The following is an 18344-nucleotide window of genomic DNA, read 5'->3' as shown; positions in this document are numbered from 1 at the left end:
AGGACCACTAGTTTGTGTTTTGCCTCAATGTGGCATCTATTTGTGTTTCAAACAAAAAATTAATCGTTAAGCATTTGTTCTTTTATTATTAAAATTTTCAAGCTGATTATTGTTATCCTCTACTTTGAAAACTTCATTTTGTTAGAAATCACAACTTTAAGTCTGGGTCTCTGCTTCTTGTTCTACTTCCTCAGCCCCAAGCCCTAGAGACTGGCTTAGGCACTCTTGAGCTTCTTCTAATGCAGATTCATTAGCATCTGCTGCATATAATATCTTCTTAACCGCTACCACTATCTGCACATTTCGTGGTTTCAACAAATACATACTCACATTTTCATTTTTTTGAGTTCAAACAAAGGGAAATAAAGACAAAAAAGCATTGCTATGACACTTACTGGAAGATCATCGAGCTCAGGAGTCTGACAAAGTATCTCTACATCCCTGAGCTTACTGAAGTAAAAATCTCTTTCCTTTTCCAAGAGATCAACCGAGACCTTGAGATCTTCAAGCTAGTATTGTCAAAGAAAGTTTCATATTAAAGGTTTATTCTCATTAACCTTAAAGAATGAAAACTATTAGTCACCTCCTTTGACAGAGCTTGCACTTCGGCTGATGAGTTGCTCCCACCTCCAACAGCATGTGATTTTGCTTGCTTGGGACCTAGGAGTTTAGAATGTTCTAAAAATATATATAGAAAAAGTCATAAACTGGATCAAGAAGCTAGTTTAAATGACGGACCAAATGTTTTGTTGGAAGTAGTGACTGGAGGAGGCTGATGCATATTGTTTGTTTGCATGGACTTTGAGACCTTACTAGACCCCTTTACACTTTTCTCTTTACCACCTCTTGATCTTCGTTCAACTGGATTATAATTCCTACAAATGATGAAACCAGTGGTGTGACATTAAGAAGACTTCTAGTTATTATTAAGGTAGCAAAAGAGTCCACACTCATTCATAATGCCACCATTTATGGAATCACAAAAACGTTTTAGCCATTGTAGAAACTCCAAGTTGTCTAGTGGTCTCCCTTTGACAAGCTTGTTGACTTCCAATGGCTGATGTATTTTTCCCATTAAAGACAAAAATATTGCAAGTGATTTAGATATTTTAAAGGCATTATTAGCCCACATGATCATTATCTCAAAGGCAAATGTAACTTACCTTTGTAATTTTCAATTTGGTGAAGACTTCTTGCATGACTTTGTAGTTTTGTATCATCTCGTACTCGTTCTTTGCATCAAAGTTAACCTGAGAGTTGAAGATTTAGATTCCTCTGCAAAGAAGCAAACAAGAGATGCATATAAAATGTACCTTGTGCATAGGCACAACCCCTGGAAAGGTCATGTCCATCATCTGGCATTGAACAGCACCCGATGCAGCCTACCAACCATAAGCCACTTAGATAAACAGTCTCAAAAGCAAGAAATATTAACAGTCTCAGTGCTTACTTGCAAGTGTATCAGTTGAAAACAAACAAGTAAAAACATCTTAATAACCCTTGAAGCGTTTTGAATATCAAAGGCATAAAAGTATCAAGCTGACAAATGTAGATTATTACACAACATAAATTGCAATTACCACTTTTTCTATAAAGCCAAAAACTGATATAAAAAACCGGAATATTCAACAGCAGACATACGAGTTGCTCCAGTAGCTAAGCATCAAAATACAGAGATTGCATCTTAACACACTCAAAAACACCTTGATTATCAGACAGAACCAAGATAAACGAATATACTTCCAAGAAATCTGCAATACCTCACTCACTAGTTATAGGATCAGAAAAAGTGTCGAGAGTAACACATCCGACTAGATTAGTTAGATCATGATTCATGAGAGAGAACAAATCTCAAAACTAAATATATCTCAAAATAAATCTGCATAGTCCACCGACATTATCAAGGCACGTCCTCTTTATTTGACAATGCACCACAAGTGAAAACAAATCTGACATTGAAACAAACACATGCAGAAACAAAAGATATATATATATATATATATATACCTCTTCAATGCGAGAGAGATTGAGATGAAGACGGTCATTGATCCAACCAAGAATCTCGTTTCTTCCAACAAAGTAAGCACTATCCATTATACCAATGTTCGTCGCCATTTTAGCCCCTCTCTAAAATCAAAAGAAACTCTCTCGGATACTCAGATGCAATACGATAGTTTGTTTTTGGGAAGAGAAACTGAAGCAGAGCAAAAGAGGGAGAGCCAATGAAACCGTGAGAAAGGAGAAAAAGTGCTAAAGGCAGAAAAGACTTTAATTAAACTTACTTTAGTCGTTATGATGTCTCGCGTGAACCAACTTTTTATTTTATTTTACGTTGAAGTATTGAATATAATTTCTTTTTTTCCTGTATTAAGATAAGGGAACTGAGAACTTTTTTTTTGGTTTAAACTCAAATTATTGTTGAATTAACAAAAACTATATACTCTCTGCAAAATAAAATACTTTCACATATATATAGGTAATCTTAATTTTTCTCAAAAAAAAACTGTGCAGCCAATTGTATTTTTTTATAATTTTTATTTATAGTTAAGTACAAAAACATTTAATATGTATTATTAACACAATGTATTTTTTTTTGAACAACACACAATGTATATATTTTAAAACCAAAGAAAGACACAATTTTTTATATTGTCACACCGGCAAGATGCATTAACTCCTTGGTTCGTTATCGTTACAGAGTTACAGCTAATCTCAGTTCACAAATCACAATGCTGAGTTTGTGTAATGTATAACGCCATCACGTGGATGTGTCTCTGCTAAGTACTAACATGCACTAAGGAAACATATACATATTTTTTGGTGAAGTTAGAAATTTTATTCGTTGCTTGCTTACACATCTACCACATTCATCAAGAGAAACAAAGATAAAAAAGCAAATATAGAGTATACGGTACACCAAGATGGGTAACGATATTAAGCTACAACAGGGCCACAAGTAGCTTTACTAGTATACATATGTATCATCAAAGGCCGAGCCCCCAACATATTTGGCTGATGTATCCACCTGAAAAAATAGAAACAATCAACGAAACATCGAGTTTCCAAATCGAACATTTACGTCACAAAAAATTGTTTTAGACAGAGTTTAGAAGTCATACCGAGCTAGCATGCTTTTCTGTAGGCTCACCCGGAGTAAATTTCCCAGCAGCTGCTGCTAAGTCATCATCATCCTTCTTAACTGGTACGTACCACACGTTAGCACTATGTGGGCTTAAAAGGAATGAACGCACATAGTTCTCGTAGAGGTAAGAAGCGCCGCTCAATCCCGGTAACACCAACCAACAGGTTAAGGCTAGCTTGGCATATTGCCATAACGGAATCCTGATCATAACATGAACCTCAAAACTTTAATTAGTCCATATAAAATAAGAAACTTGCACACTCCAGCGGTTAGTTTTAAAACATCCACAATATCTTATCAAACAGAATGTAGATATATGATTCTATGAACCACCATTTAATGGTTAGCTCAAATAATGTTGTGATGTAAACATTAGTAAGCACAAAAACCTAAAGAACGTTACTTGGACTCCACGAAAGCTAAACATCACTGACCCTCCAACACAACTTGTATCAAAGCATTTTTCTATAGCAAGATTGGTTGGTGAGATCCTAGACATCAATTTATCATAGGTTTGTTAGAGCCCTACTATATACAAACATATGATTCACTCTGTTTTCAGAGATCGAACCTTGCAGATCAAGGAAGCCTCATTAGATTATTTGTGTAATAAACTTACCATTCGATGAGTCTGTAGAAAGTAAGCTCAAAGAGTTTGATAAGTGAATAAAGAGCCCAATAAGTGAGCCATTGCTTGTCGTCTCCACCGGTCCTCGACTCTATTGCCCTCACTGATGCGTATCTAGATCAAAGTATAAACCAAAGTTTTAATTGAAATAATAGGCAAATTAATCAGATAGCGAGAGAGTTCTATTAGACTTACAGAGGATAAACCAAGCTAATGATAGGTCTGCACACACCACAGCACATGCAAAAAGAATCAAATTAACATAATGAACTAAACCAGAAAATAGCTTTGGCTATATATATATATTTTTTTGCTAAAACTTTGGCTATATGTTAAAATTATTATTCATGTACCCAGCGATGACGTCCAAGTTCTTGAAGATGAGCCTCAATAAACTTCCGATAGCTGAAAACATTTCTGCCGTCGAATTATCTTCTTGCTTTTTTCTTTTCTTGTACTCTCTCTCTCTCACCACCGTCTTTTGAAATTGTTATTACATTGTTTTTAGCACAAGAGAGAGTTGCCCATATGAAGTAAGTTGGGCTTGACCACACGTGTCCGTGAGTATGAGAGGAGTCGAGACGAAGTTGAGCCACGTTGCTTGATCAGTCATGGTTTGGTCTTGGTTTTATGACCGTTCGATTTCATCGTTATTGTGCAGATACTACAATCAATATTACTTCGAAAACATAAACATGATAAATTTATAATACAAAAATATAGAGAGATGAGTTCTAATCAAATAAACAAAAATATAAGAAACAAGAATGATGACAAAAAAAAGAAACAAGAACTCAAAACATTTGTGAAAACACTTAAAAAGAAAAATATTATTGGTGAAACTACTATTTAACAAATCACTAAGCGAGAATTATAATATTTTATAAAAAAAATTGTTTAGATGGGAACCTAAGTTAGAATGGCCTTTTGACGTCAAAAAAAAAAAAAAAAAAAAAAAAAGATGGGAACCTAAGTTCATACCAATTTTTTAAAAAAATTGTTGTGAAGAAATTGTTTTATTTATGACTGATTTGGACCATTTTTTAGAATATTGGATGAAACACAAAACTTTGCATAATAAGATTGCTTACAAAATATCAAGGGAAATGATTCCAAACTATGTGCATTCTTCTGAATAATACAAACCATTTGAGAAAGTTTTGGATTTGAAAATGAGGTCTACTGATTATACCTTAGTCCAAATCTAACGATTTGGTTTGTTCTTACAACATTTTATTGAAATGCAAATAAATAAACCGGTCCTATTAAGTACCAGAACAATACCAAACCAAAAAGCAAAGAAGGTGCGCATAGAGAAGACAAGCCTCTCCTTGTAACCAAACCATCAAGGAACAAAGAAGACACTAGCGAGATGGCACCAACTCTGAGGACCGGTGACTAGCTTTAGTGCCTCTACGGTTCCAGATTGGAGTTGTCTCAATCAGCTTGTGGGGGACAAGCCTCCTCTCCCGCTTGCTTAGCTTCTTGAAGTTATGAACTTTGAGCTTCGCAATCTCAGCTTCTTCCTCAGGAGTAATCTCCCTAACTATGACAGTTAGGCGACACTCTGGTCTTATCATCAACCCGCATTTTCCTTTTCCATGGATAGATATCCTCTTCTTGAAGAGTCCCTTCCCAACAAAGGCTTCAGCTGCAATCACATATCAAAAGCTTAGAATAAAATAAACCGTTCCTTAAATGCAGCAAGCAGAGGAATCAGTTAGTACATACCAATGATGAGACGGTCAGGATCTAGTCCATGGTTATGAGAAGCATTTGCTCGAGCAGCGTGAATAACCTGTAGTATTAATGGCAAATCAGTCCTCAACGAACCGATATTTTCATTTAAAAAAATCGGTCTATGCGCCCGCCTATTCAATAATCTCATCTAATTACCGCCTAGCGATTTCTTGAACATTGGTACTAATGAAACGAGTTGTCTGTTTCAAGCTCAGATCTTAGAGATTACCCGGTACACAGTGTGGGAAGCTCGTTTAACTGTGACCTGGAGCTGCATGAGAGCATCTTCAACACGCATACCGCGCACTAGTGCTGCAACTAGGTTGACCTTCTTAGGACTCTGAAACAAAACAAGGGTGAGCAAATCATGTGAAAGAGAGAGTTCTGTTGAGAGTCAAAGAACACACACACACACACACACACCTGCTTTATGGCTTTGAGTACAGCCTGCACTTTTTTACGCTTTGGGATAATCTTCTGCTCTTCTTCTTTGCCACTACCTAATAGAGCTGGAGATGACAAAGGTGATGATATAGGCTCTTCACTAGCCTTAAGTGTTCTCGAGGTAGAAATGCCCTGAAAGCAATTAAACAACACTCCATGATTCTCATACCCCAAAAGTAGACGTTCCTAATTGTCACAAGAGTTCCATAATTCAAAAAGATATGATCTTTTTTACTCCTAATTAACATAGACAATATATGTTGACATCCCACTAGACACACAGTCTCACTTCCCCTATTTCAAAATCCTAAAAATCGGCTTTAAGTGTTAAAAAAAAATCGGTTTACACGCCCGCATAACCAATAATCCCCTATAAAACGCCTAATCACCGCCTACCGATTTCTTGAACATTGCTAAAACTTTCATTGCAGAACTGCGGAAACATAAATCTGCAAATCATGGAAGCAATCTGCTCAAAGAGATAGTGTAGCAACTAGTAAAGCGAACAAAGTATATTACCACTTGCTGTAGATACTGATGCAGTGGTGTTGAGGAGTAGGTTGGTCTCAGGAGACTCTGCAAGTAACCTACTTCACAAGCACAAAAATTAAAACTTTATCATTACCCACTCAACTAAACAAAACAATGGACCAGAACAAATCAAAGATATTACACAAGTCATACATAAAGAACACATAGACTCAGATATGATTCAACATTCTCTAAAACTCAAATGAGCAAAAACTCAAACATGGGCAAAGACAAAGGTTTCACCTTTGGAGAAAGGAGATTCTAAATTGCGAGTTGAAGAGTAATGGGCTGTTGAAATGTTACTGTTCTTCACTCTTCTCGCGACTTGACGAATCACCTGTAGATTCCTCTGCCAGCCCGCCATTGTTTTCCAGCTGAAAACCTCTTTCTGTAAACGCAGAGGTTACGAATCAGCAATAAAGGTGAAAACTTTGAATCATCAGCTAGGGTTTATCAAGCGAAGCTAACCTGTGATGAGCGACGACGAGAGAGAGAGAGTGGCGGCGCAGAACGACGGTGAAACGTTTGTTTTTGTTATTTGGGACTTTGTTTCTTAATGGGCCTGGGCCGAGTTCGTTTTCAGGCACGGGTCAGATTCTGTAACGCGGGTCTAACTGGTTTAGTTGAGTTTGGTTTGGTTATGATTTGGTATAGATCAATTTGACTAGTTGGTATATTCATTGGACGATGATTAGTACAGCGATTACTTAATACTTACCCACTCCTTCAATTTGACTAGTTGGTATGTTGATCAAAAAAAAAAAAAAGAGACTAGTTGGTATATTCATTGGACGATGGTTAGTACAACGATTACTTAATAGTTAATACTTAGTACTTACCCACTCCTTCAGTTTTTCTTGTCTGTGAAAATTGGACCCCATGTTTGCCTAATTTTACGTTTTGTTTCTGTATTTAGATACAAATTTTATCTAGCTCATTAATTTTGCTTGGGAGATAATGGTAACTCTTAACAAGCAACCAATGAATTAAATTTATATTTTACCCTTTTCTAGGACGACAATAAATAAACTTGCTTTTTCAATAGGATGTTTATTTGTTTGTTCTAACTAATTATATGAAATGATTATGCCATATGAATATTTCATTATTTTGCAATCATCCTTTGCTTAGGTGTTAACTTGATCCAGTCAAAGAAAATTGAAGAGATTTAAAAATAATAATGCAAGAGAATAAGAGATACTTGGAATTATCGAGTTCAGGACACATATATCTTAAGGGAATTATATCTTAAAATATGTTAATATTATGGTATTTAATTACGTACTTGTGTTTGCTATATTTTGGTGTTGAGTGTTGATGTTCTTTGGGTTTTTCTTTGGAAATTTTAGTTTTTGCTACAATTTTTTATAGTAACATAACGATTATAAATATCTATGTCGATTTAAAATATACATAAACAAATATATACGTAACTTGCGGCTTGCGGTTCTCCAAGAACTTACTCCACTATATATGCATCTCTTTATTCGAAGTTAAGCTACCACTTAGCCTCTAATTACTAATATAGCTTCTGAATATTTCAAACGATCACCTATGCCTATGCGTTATTGAATTTCAACGAATCGTTAGTGTTGATTATATACAAATTATAGAAACTAGAGCCGGTGTCCGCGCTCCGCGCGGATTACATATTTAATTAAAGTATGTTAATATTTGTGTTAATAGATTTCTACGCGTTTTCCTGGGATTAAAACAAGACTTATTCTTAGGTCCAACCTCTAGGTTCACCAAGCAATATGATTGTTTTATTTTATATTCGATATCTTTTAAAAAAGAAACAAAATATTGTCAAATTATATTATGTTTTTAAAATTAAAAGGTAAAAAAAATAGTAATAATTACAAAAAAAAAATATTTTACGTCGTCAGCATAACATTAAACCCTAAACCCTAAATTATAATCCCTAAACCTTTAATCCTAAACCCTAAACCCTTGGATAAACTCTAAACTCTAGGATAAATCCTAAACTCTAAATCAAAATCACTATACACTAAAACATTCAAGCGTTTAGAGTTTAGGGTTTTAGTGTTTTTTATTTAGAGTTTAGGATTTATCCAAGGGTTTAGGGTTTACCCAAGGGTTTAGGGTTTACCCAAGGGTTTAGGGTTTATCCAAAGGTTTAGGGTTTAGGATTTAGGGTTTAGGGATTAGGATTTAGGGTTTAGTGTTTTGTTGAGAACATTAAAAATATATATTTTTTTAATTCTTTTTTCTGTAACTATTATCTTTTTTTACTTATTTATTTTAAAAACATAATATAATTTGAGAATATTTTGTTTCCTTTTTTAAAAGATATCGAATTTGAAATAATGAAATCCTATTGGTTGGTGAACCTAGAGGTTCACCCTAGGGGGTGAACCCAAGAATGACTCTTAAAACAATGGTGAAGAGGTGCCGCATGTTTGTATAGAAAACGATCATCATCTAAGAATCTTCAAAATGTTTTTTTTTTTTTGCCAAAGTATTTAATTATTCCTATATGTGTCTTCTAAGGGTGAATGACGAATCTGTTGATACAGTTGGCAGCATGATTTTTTTATTAAGAACTAATTGTAGTTTCTTTCATAATTTGTATTTTTAAATAAAAAACATATTTTACTAATAATGTGTATATTTGTTTTATTAGAGTTTTGTAACTATAAAATGAATAAAAATATCTTTATTTAGTACTTATATAAAATTATATAGAGATAGATTATTAATTTATGATTATGATGGAACTATATATTAATTTGGAACAAATATTAAGCAACTCAATTAGATTCTTGCAAACCGGGGGAAAAGGAGTGGCCGGTCATGTCGTTTGTATTTTTACCTTTTCCCAAGTTTTTAAAACGTTTCGTAGCAATAAACAAAAATCAAAACGTAGCATTTCATTTACATATTTGGAATCTTATCAAATAAGATGTAACTTTTCTTTTTTTTGTGCACTTCAAATTTAATAAGATGTAAATAGTCAAAATATATATATATATATATATATATATATATATAAAACATAATTTGTATTTTATATTTGTTTTATTAAAGTTTTGGATTAAAGTATTAAATTAATATATCAATACTAATAATGTTTTTGATTCAAAAATGTACTTGTAAATTCAAAATTCCTCCCATAAGCGGAGGATCTTTGGCGGTTGGTTTGACCATGGTATTGAGGAACAATCAATCCTTAAATAAAGGAAAGAATATTTAAATGTTAGGCAAAGTGAAATGGTTGATAATAAAACATAGTGAAAAAAGTCTCAACTGATAAAATGGAACCATGAGATTAATTACAAACTAAAATCTTATAAAGCCAAAAAAAACTAAATATTTTATATGACCGATAGATGTGAACTACAATTGTAGTAGCTTAGCAGGCAGGAACTATTATATTAAATCAAATTTTTTTGGCGGAGACCAATAGCTAAAGACGGAAGATTGTCGGTCTATGTTTAATCTTAACCAACTAAAATCTTATACGTTTGTTCGCACAGATTATCAATATGAATCTATTATTAAAACAATTGAAAATAAACAGTGGAAGGTGAGCCAAACCCCACGTCCCCAACCGCATACTGACTTAACTATCCAACTCTTAAACATATCACTTATGCCAAGAAATTGACAAAATTGTGACATTCAAATATTGACTTACACAAAATCTTGAACGGTTGGCGGTGGTGGTTTTTTCAGAGTGAGAGGGGATGAATATATGGTCTTCAGATTAGAGTTCTTTGATCCTAATGGTAGAATATATGTTATTTAATTTTCAATGAATACAGTAGGCATTTTTGACATGAAATATAACGATTTCCTAAAAATTAAATTGTTCACCAGCTATAAGAATATTAAGTATGGGGCAAGTTAAAGTTGTAAAAATATATTTTGATTTAGGATGGCAAAGATGTGGTAGCTAGAAGACTAATAATCAACAATCAATGCATGCATTGTTTTATTATGATGTAACTGGAGTTGAACCGGGTTAAACCGTGACTCTTCGCATATTTTAATGGTTGGTTTTTTTTTTTTAAGTCCAGTCCACAATGACATGGCATAATGGTTGGTTCTGATTATTTTGTTCATGTGGCAAGGCTTAGGAGGCTAGGATTTAACTCCTTTTACATAGTAGGATTAGTTTTCTCGTTTAGTCTATTTAACTTACAAAGCTGTTGTTATGGACTTTATGAAGTGGGCAGAGAACATAAACTTAAAAAGTACGAAGTTTTGCATTGATTACATAATAGCTATATGGTCCCAATATCATTTGTTGATAATTGGTAGATTATATCTTGCCAAACCAAGCACCCATATGGATCCCGACCATTCTCATTGAGAATAACCCAGCACCCTAACTTCTCCAACCCATTAAGGCAAACTTTTTGTTTGTTTGTTGTATTGCTGTAGGTGTATATACAATACAACTATTTTCATACTACAGGAAAAAAATATGCATAATTTTATTTGAAAAATTTGAATTCAGCTCAATAAATTCGCATAACATATTAACTGTTTGTAGATTGACGCAACGTAAAAAAATGAAATCAACATGTGACTTGCCCCAAATAGGGAAATAAACAAAGATCATTGAAAATATTACTAAGAATTTTTGCTAAAACACTATATTCAATATTTTTTGTGTATTAAATTTTCATAGGTTTGCAACTGAATACCCGATGGTAAATAAATAAATTTGTTTTTTTGCTTAAATAACAAATAAATTAGTTCTTTTTTTATCAAATATATATATATAAATTAGTTCATGTATCATTTTAAGAGAAAACACATAGACTTGATCCTAATATTGATGAGCCAAGATGATCATCATATACATGTAAAGGGTATACAATTAATCCATTCTAAATCGAAACATATTCGCTCTTTAAAAACCATAGGTTACTCTAAGTACGTCAAGTCATTTTAAAGTAAAACCCTACGAGTTTGTATTTTTTTTTTGGCAACCAACTGCTATTCTATTACTCAAACTTGAGGTGGCATGGGTAACCAGACTGGAATAAAACAACTAACAAAACACAACGATCTATGAAAAGAACGGACATTCCTAGCTAGCGAATCAGCAATTCCATTTTACATCCTTGAAAAGTATTGAATGTTGAAGTCCGGAAAGCATATCTTAAGAATCTGAATGACCTCCAGCACCCTACGAGTTTGTACATAACGCAATATAGTATATATACATATATGAACTCTCTCTTTTCCGGAAAAAATCAAGCTCTACTATCTCCATAATATGAACAAATTCAAATGAGAATTGACTTACAATCATCGAGCTAATAACTACAAATATAAGTCAACTATGAACCCCCTCTGATATCATGACACGTTCAAAACATTATCACGTATCAAGAGCGTATGGTCCCATACAAAATGCCTCTCCATAACAATTAGGTTTCATCGCCAATAATTTGTCATTCGCAGAAAATACATTTAGTATTATCAAACTAAATCTAAAAATACAATTAAATAATACACCGCCCATTATGTATCGATTAAATTCGAATTGAAAGGTTTCGTACCTTATAGATTATTTATTATTATAGTGAGCTTGGTTCTACCGTCGACAGGTGTTAACCTTCACGATCTTGTACAAGAGGCGGAGCGTGTGATCGCACCAAGATGAAGACGTGTGGCAGGGACCTAATTAGATACATAGAAGCAAGACGATAAAATATTGCTTTTAAGGTGGCCCACGACATACCAAACTCTTTTTTGAGTAGTTTGTTCTGTGGTCTTGTACAAAACATGTCTTCTCCAAGATCCTCGCTTTCCATATTGGGAGAAGGCAGAGATCGTTTGATATCTGCCGTACACGCGTACATGCTTCCATGTGATGGGTTTACGTGGCTGTTGAAACGGAGTTGTAAAATGTCAATCGCATCGATGTGTGTAAGGATTGGTGGAATGGTTTCGAAGTTTTAAGAATATGATCGAAAAATGTTTTCATTTCATCATTGTTTGTAGAATTTTAGTTTGCATCACATGTTCCAATACCAGCGTGCTTGAATATGGTTTGCATCATATGATCGAAAAATGGTTTGAATATGTCAATCAAAAAAGTTCATCATAATTGGCTAGGAAATTTCTGATAGTGCTAAAAAGAAAAATCTGAGAGTGCTTTTGTCAACATACGGATAGTTTATAGGATATATACAGCAACGTCTTTTTCCAGAAGTGAAAAGACTATATCATTCTCACCTTTTGAGTTACTTTCTAGTTTCTTATTGATGGGTTATTAGTATTTTACCGTATATATCGTTATGTTTTGAAAACTGATTCAAAATCTAGCCGAACCCATCTGGATTGTTGCATAGATTCTTCCTTAAAATGCGTACATACCAATAAATTTTATATGAACTTTTCAAAGTTATTTATATTTAGATTAACAACATCAGATTGACGGACGTGGTCAATCTTCACAAGCCGAGATCGAAACTTTGAAAGTGATGGTTTCTAAATACCCTAAGGAAAACGACAACCTATACTATAAAAGATAGTTTAGACATGTTAAGTCAAAATGTTTAGGTTTACTGTAAGATTTAGTAGATCAGATTACGATTCGTTATTTGTATTCTTAAAATGATCAACTTTATGTTGGCAATTTGGCATAGGCTTAGTGGCTTAGCTAAACCCAATCGTTAGAAACCCATGTGTATAGATTAGTTGTTATATATATACATCAAAATGTTTACTAATAGTTACATGAACGGGGTACCACGTAAGCTATATATGTACTTAGAGATTTAAAACCTTAACTAAAACCTTCTATATACATTTCAGATACAGCAAGTCTTAAGTTTTTTTTTCCAATAAAGTCAAGTTTTAAAATGATAAGTATTCATTATTAGTCTCAAACATGACCGTCTAATAGCATGAGCAAATAGAGCGATCAAACATGACCCGAATCTACAAATAAAAAATATTAAGAATTGTTATAAAAGTAAATATATAAATTATGGTCTAAAACTTTATAAATTTCTTAGATATATTACTAAATTCACTGTATAATTTCAAAATAGATATTAAATATATATAAATAGAACTATAAACTTTAAAAATTATTTTATTAGATGTCAAATTTATCTGCAATATTTTTTTTTGAACATGTCCTTTAATTAATCTTGAGACGGCACTGTCACTCTCAAGGGTTTGGTACATATATATACCAAAATGGAGATACAAACATCATATGGTGCATTTGTATCTAAATAATATAATTACAAAGTGACAGAAACGTGGACATAGTTAGTGTAAGTTATAAATAACTTTGAGAAAAATATTTTTTTAATTTACAAATGTATGAATAAATGTAAACGATATTTATAGTGGAAGAAATAAGACGTAAAAATAAATTTGACATGCTCTCTAAATTTAACAGCGTTAAACATATCAATGTGGTACAAATAAATCGTTTCGTGGTATAGTATTTCATTATTTGTATCAACAAGTAGAACGAGTATAATTCAAATATCATTTGAACAAACACGTCTTCGTTAAAATATAATCATATTGAACAAAAATATCAAGCTATTAATGATTTTGACTTATGTAATCTTAAAAACAGGAGATCCGTGCCGTTTTAAAATCAGAGGATGCAAGTTGGATTGGAAAATTTCATGCTTTCAAAGACTTGTATTTGCCTTACACCATTTGAATAAGTCAAAACAATTATGGTTATGTAGTTAATGACTTTCGAACAAATTGTCTAGCTAGCGTAATGGGTGATATATAGAACTAAAGCATTGTTTTGCTAGGGGTCTCGCAAAGAAGCATTATTTTTTGCTTAAGTACAAATATTTTTATAAATATAAGTAATGAATACTTTGGTAAATTTGTTTTTGTTTTATATGAATTCTTAATGTTTTGGAAAAGAAAAAAAAATCTTAAGTTTTAATGTGATAAAAAAAAATTGCACTTTGTTTCATGAGAAGTACATCGGCACGACGGGTTTGGAAAAATGGTAAATATCCAAGATTCGAAACATACCACTTAAATTTACCCATCTACATGGTCAATCGGTATGGGTATCCAACTCTTACGTAGAGCAATTGGTTTGAATGTCGCCGGTAAAACCGACCTCCAGAAAATTAGTTGAGCCTTCGGATTCGAATACCCCCAGATTATAAAAAAAAAATACATCGGCAATATCACAACAAGGCTTCAATCATCGTTGCATCATTAGACGATGGACATAATGCTCTTTGTTATTGTTTACTTTACTTTACAAGAAACTTTCCTGATTTTTCTCTTTGAATGCTGGCACGTGTTGCTACAGTCACATTAAACCCTTAATTTTGGGGATTAAAATATGAAACCCTAGCTAAGTTTTGTTTTGATATTTAAACCCTAAGTTAACCTACCAATTATTTACTTAATAGCGTATAAAATAAGATATGATCTAAAGCTTGTCTACATCCAAAAGACGACCGGAGTCGTTGACTTGTTCTATATATCAATATCAATCTTCTGGAAACTATAGGAAACATCGTAGGAACTTACAAACTGATTCTAGATCAAACAAACAAACAAATTTCGAGCTATAAGATGAAGTGAATAATATATTACCCTTAGTCGACTGACTAATCTAATACTCCCTCTGTTTCTAAAAGATATATATTATAGGATTTTCACACTTATTAAGAAAATATATCAAATTTTATTTACCAATACATTATTTTCCGTAATCAACTATTCCCCACATGTTTTCACCAATAGAATTTTAATAAATACAATTATGTTTTTTGAAGTTTACAATTTACATTTAATTTATGCATTGAAAATATGAAAAATATATCTTTTTGAAAAAAAATTGTTTTCTAAAACATAGATCTTTTAGGAACAGAGGGAGTATAAACTAAACTCTGGGTTGACATATAATAATGACATTGTAAATATAGCTTTCTCATTTTTGCAGGTATTTTTTCGCTATATATCTTTTGAAACTATTTTTTGTTATATTGAAAGTTCAAAATTTCGAAATGCATTCTGCAAAGACTCTTATTCTGAAGGAAATTATCATTTACTGAACTCTTTATTTTTATTTTACCACAAAAATGAAGAGTATTTTAATGGCCTCTTCGATCGTGTTTTAATTAGTACTAGGTGTCTTACCCGCATATGCAAGCTTAATCGTTTTACAAATATTTATTAGTTTATTTTTTATTAATTCAAAAACCAACATAGTAACTTATTATTTATGTTCAAAAAGATAAATCAAACATAAATATATATATGACAAAAATCTAATTAAATATATATTTTTAATTAAAATTTATTAAAGATAATATTGACTTTAACCATTAATTTATTATAATTGTTTTATATTTTTTTAAAAAATTTTATAATTGAAAAATATGTTTTAATTTAATATTATTAATAAAAATTAGTTTTTATTATATAATTAATTATATATAAAATTCATTAAGGGTATTATAGATATTAATCGCTCTAACTTTTAACGTGAAAATTTTGTTGCTAATTTTCTTACCAATATTTATTATTTTATGTCTTATTAATTCAAAAACCATCATGACAATTTATTATTTATATTTAAATTTTTTAAAATCAATTAAATTATTTATATATGACAAAATTTATCATTAAAATATGTTTATTATTGTATTAAAATTTTGAAATTGTGTTATACTTATTTTTTAACTTTTATAATAGAAACAATTATTTTAAGATAACAACAAAATATATAAGAATTATCTATTTAAAAATAATTATTATTAATATAAATTCGTTTTTAATTATATAATAAATTCACAAATAAATAGATAATTTTATATCATTTTAAAAAATATATATAAATTCATTAAGGGTATCATTGACTTTAACCGATATAACTTTTAACGTGAGATCTCCGTTACAAAAAATCACTTCGCAAATAATAGTAAAGATATTGTGGGTAAATCCATGTTTTAACACTGTATTGTTTTAATGGGAACTAATATTTTCATTAGTTTAATGCTATATGTAAGTGTTTAATCGAGTAAAACAACCTAACTCAAATAGATAAAATTGTATGGATTTGGTAGTATCGAATGAACGCTATTTAAAAAGACATGCGGTATATAGATATGATTTGGTATATGAACCGATAAAACCAAAAATTTCAAAGAAATTGATTAATTAAAATATAGTAGTATAGTTATATGTAAGTTATATAATACAATTGATCATATATATATATATATTGTTTTTATTATTATTGATATGATTTTAAGATTTTATTATTTTTGACATATATTTGTGCTAAATTTTATTTATTTAATAATATTATGATAGTACTAACTTTTTCTTATTTTTTGTTTTAAGAAATTATCATAATTATTTTTTATTTTAAATTATTACTCATTCTGTTTCAATAGAATCCATTTTTTATAAAAAAAAAAAAAATTGTTTCTTTATTTGTCGTTTTAGAGTTAAAATTTTGTTTCATTTTAAGTGTTGTTTTATGTTTTCAATGCAAAATTTAATAATAAATTCACCATTTTATTTTTCTTTTGGTTGAAATATGGTTAGGTGTATAAGTAATAATGTTTTTATTTTGGAATATGTAAAATTAAATATTTTCTTAATCTGTGTGCATAAATCTAAAACGACAACTAAAGTAAAACTGATGGAGTAGTTATTTCACATATTCCATGCATATAATAATGGTAAATTGTAAATGATGAAGACATTATTTGTGTTTACTATATTTTGATTTGGCTAGAAATTATGGGAACTAGTTAATCACAAAATTTAATACATTTATTAACATGTTTTCTTAATGTGTGTTAAAACTATAAAATATACATCATTTTGGAACGGAAGGTGTATTTTTAATTAATAGTTAAGTCAAACAGAAAATCATTTTATTTCAAAAATAATTACTGAAAATATATTATATTTTAATAATCATATAAACTGAAATTTCTAACATATTATAAAAATAAATATAATTATAATTTTGTGGTATAAATAAAAATCGAAGAAACCAAAAACTAAAAGTATATTATTTGAACCAAACCAAAAAATATAGTTTTGATATGGTAACCATTTCTTATAAACCAAAATACCAGAAAAAAAATTAACGAGCCAAACTGTAAACAAAACCAAATTGAACACTCTTAGATGTGTAAAGAAATTCGATACCATGTGCATTTACAAGCTAGTATAGTTCATTAATGTATAGATATTAAGAAAAAATGAAGTACTATATAAGTAGGTATCTATGTCGCATATAGTCAAAGTAAAGTTAATATATGAACCCCGAAGATGAGTGAATAAAAAGGTATGGGCGACGCATCCAGAGGACGTGGTAGTTACGGGATTTCAACAGAAGAAAAAAACTTGGTTTTTGGTGGAAAAATCTAATTCCATAACATATTACTAAATCTTTTTTGTTAATTCATTTTATAAGCTCAATGCACGTTGGAATAGATAATAAGTTTAGAAGCTCCATGCACACAGCCACGACGTGCTTCGTAACACTCCTCTTGTTTCTTGTGGAGCTAAATTCATCAAAACATGTAGTAAGTTTTTCTGTTGATATAGCTAAAAGCCTAAACTGTCAGGTAGTTTAGGTTTTATTAGCATTTTGTGAACTAAAAGTGTGTTCCCTAATAAAGTCGTCTTCCGACAAAGTTAGAAAACGCGTTACTATGATGAAGTACTGTCAAATTTGGATAAAATCAAAAGTAATCTAATAGTATTATCACAATTGAAAGGTTTATTGGGTAATGTGTGAGTGGAAGTTTACCGTATTAATAATGACTTAATGAGTATAGTAAGTCGGAAGTGTGTTGTGCTAATTAATTAATTAAACTTTTTGATAAGTAGAGTAATTAG

General features: G+C 31.2%; 3 protein-coding genes across 4 annotated transcripts; all 3 read right to left on the bottom strand.

Moving 5' to 3' along the window:
• Positions 1-59: 59 nt before the first annotated feature.
• Positions 60-2288, bottom strand: LOC125581616 (microtubule-associated protein RP/EB family member 1B). The gene is made up of 8 exons (XM_048747365.1): positions 2008-2288; positions 1314-1382; positions 1164-1250; positions 951-1057; positions 739-875; positions 584-660; positions 396-509; positions 60-294 (listed from the first exon to the last, which is right to left on the bottom strand). Exons 1-8 carry the CDS (start codon positions 2113-2115, stop codon positions 157-159), a joined length of 837 nt encoding a protein of 278 aa, XP_048603322.1. The 5' UTR covers positions 2116-2288; the 3' UTR covers positions 60-156.
• A 525-nt stretch (positions 2289-2813) lies between these two features.
• LOC106365327 (HVA22-like protein b) lies at positions 2814-4282 on the bottom strand. Its single transcript, XM_013804771.3, has 5 exons — positions 4124-4282; positions 3966-3992; positions 3762-3884; positions 3120-3342; positions 2814-3025 (listed from the first exon to the last, which is right to left on the bottom strand). The coding sequence occupies exons 1-5, from the start codon at positions 4183-4185 to the stop codon at positions 2966-2968; spliced, it is 495 nt and encodes a 164-aa protein (XP_013660225.1). The 5' UTR covers positions 4186-4282; the 3' UTR covers positions 2814-2965.
• Positions 4283-4918: 636 nt separating this feature from the next.
• LOC106369013 (50S ribosomal protein L22-like) lies at positions 4919-7102 on the bottom strand. 2 transcript variants are annotated; one of them, XM_013809109.2, is made up of 7 exons: positions 6954-7102; positions 6729-6873; positions 6474-6544; positions 5934-6086; positions 5740-5850; positions 5502-5568; positions 4919-5421 (listed from the first exon to the last, which is right to left on the bottom strand). In XM_013809109.2, exons 2-7 carry the CDS (start codon positions 6847-6849, stop codon positions 5135-5137), a joined length of 810 nt encoding a protein of 269 aa, XP_013664563.1. In that variant the 5' UTR covers positions 6850-6873; positions 6954-7102; the 3' UTR covers positions 4919-5134. The 2 variants fall into 2 exon arrangements, with proteins under 2 accessions (XP_013664563.1, XP_013664564.1); XM_013809110.2 differs by having other exon boundaries at positions 6474-6541.
• Positions 7103-18344: the final 11242 nt, after the last annotated feature.

This window comes from Brassica napus, chromosome C2 (assembly GCF_020379485.1).
Source record: "Brassica napus cultivar Da-Ae chromosome C2, Da-Ae, whole genome shotgun sequence".
Lineage (NCBI taxonomy): Eukaryota > Viridiplantae > Streptophyta > Magnoliopsida > Brassicales > Brassicaceae > Brassica > Brassica napus.
The sequence above is the reverse complement of the archived record's forward strand: the minus strand, read 5'-3'. Positions and strand labels throughout refer to the sequence as shown.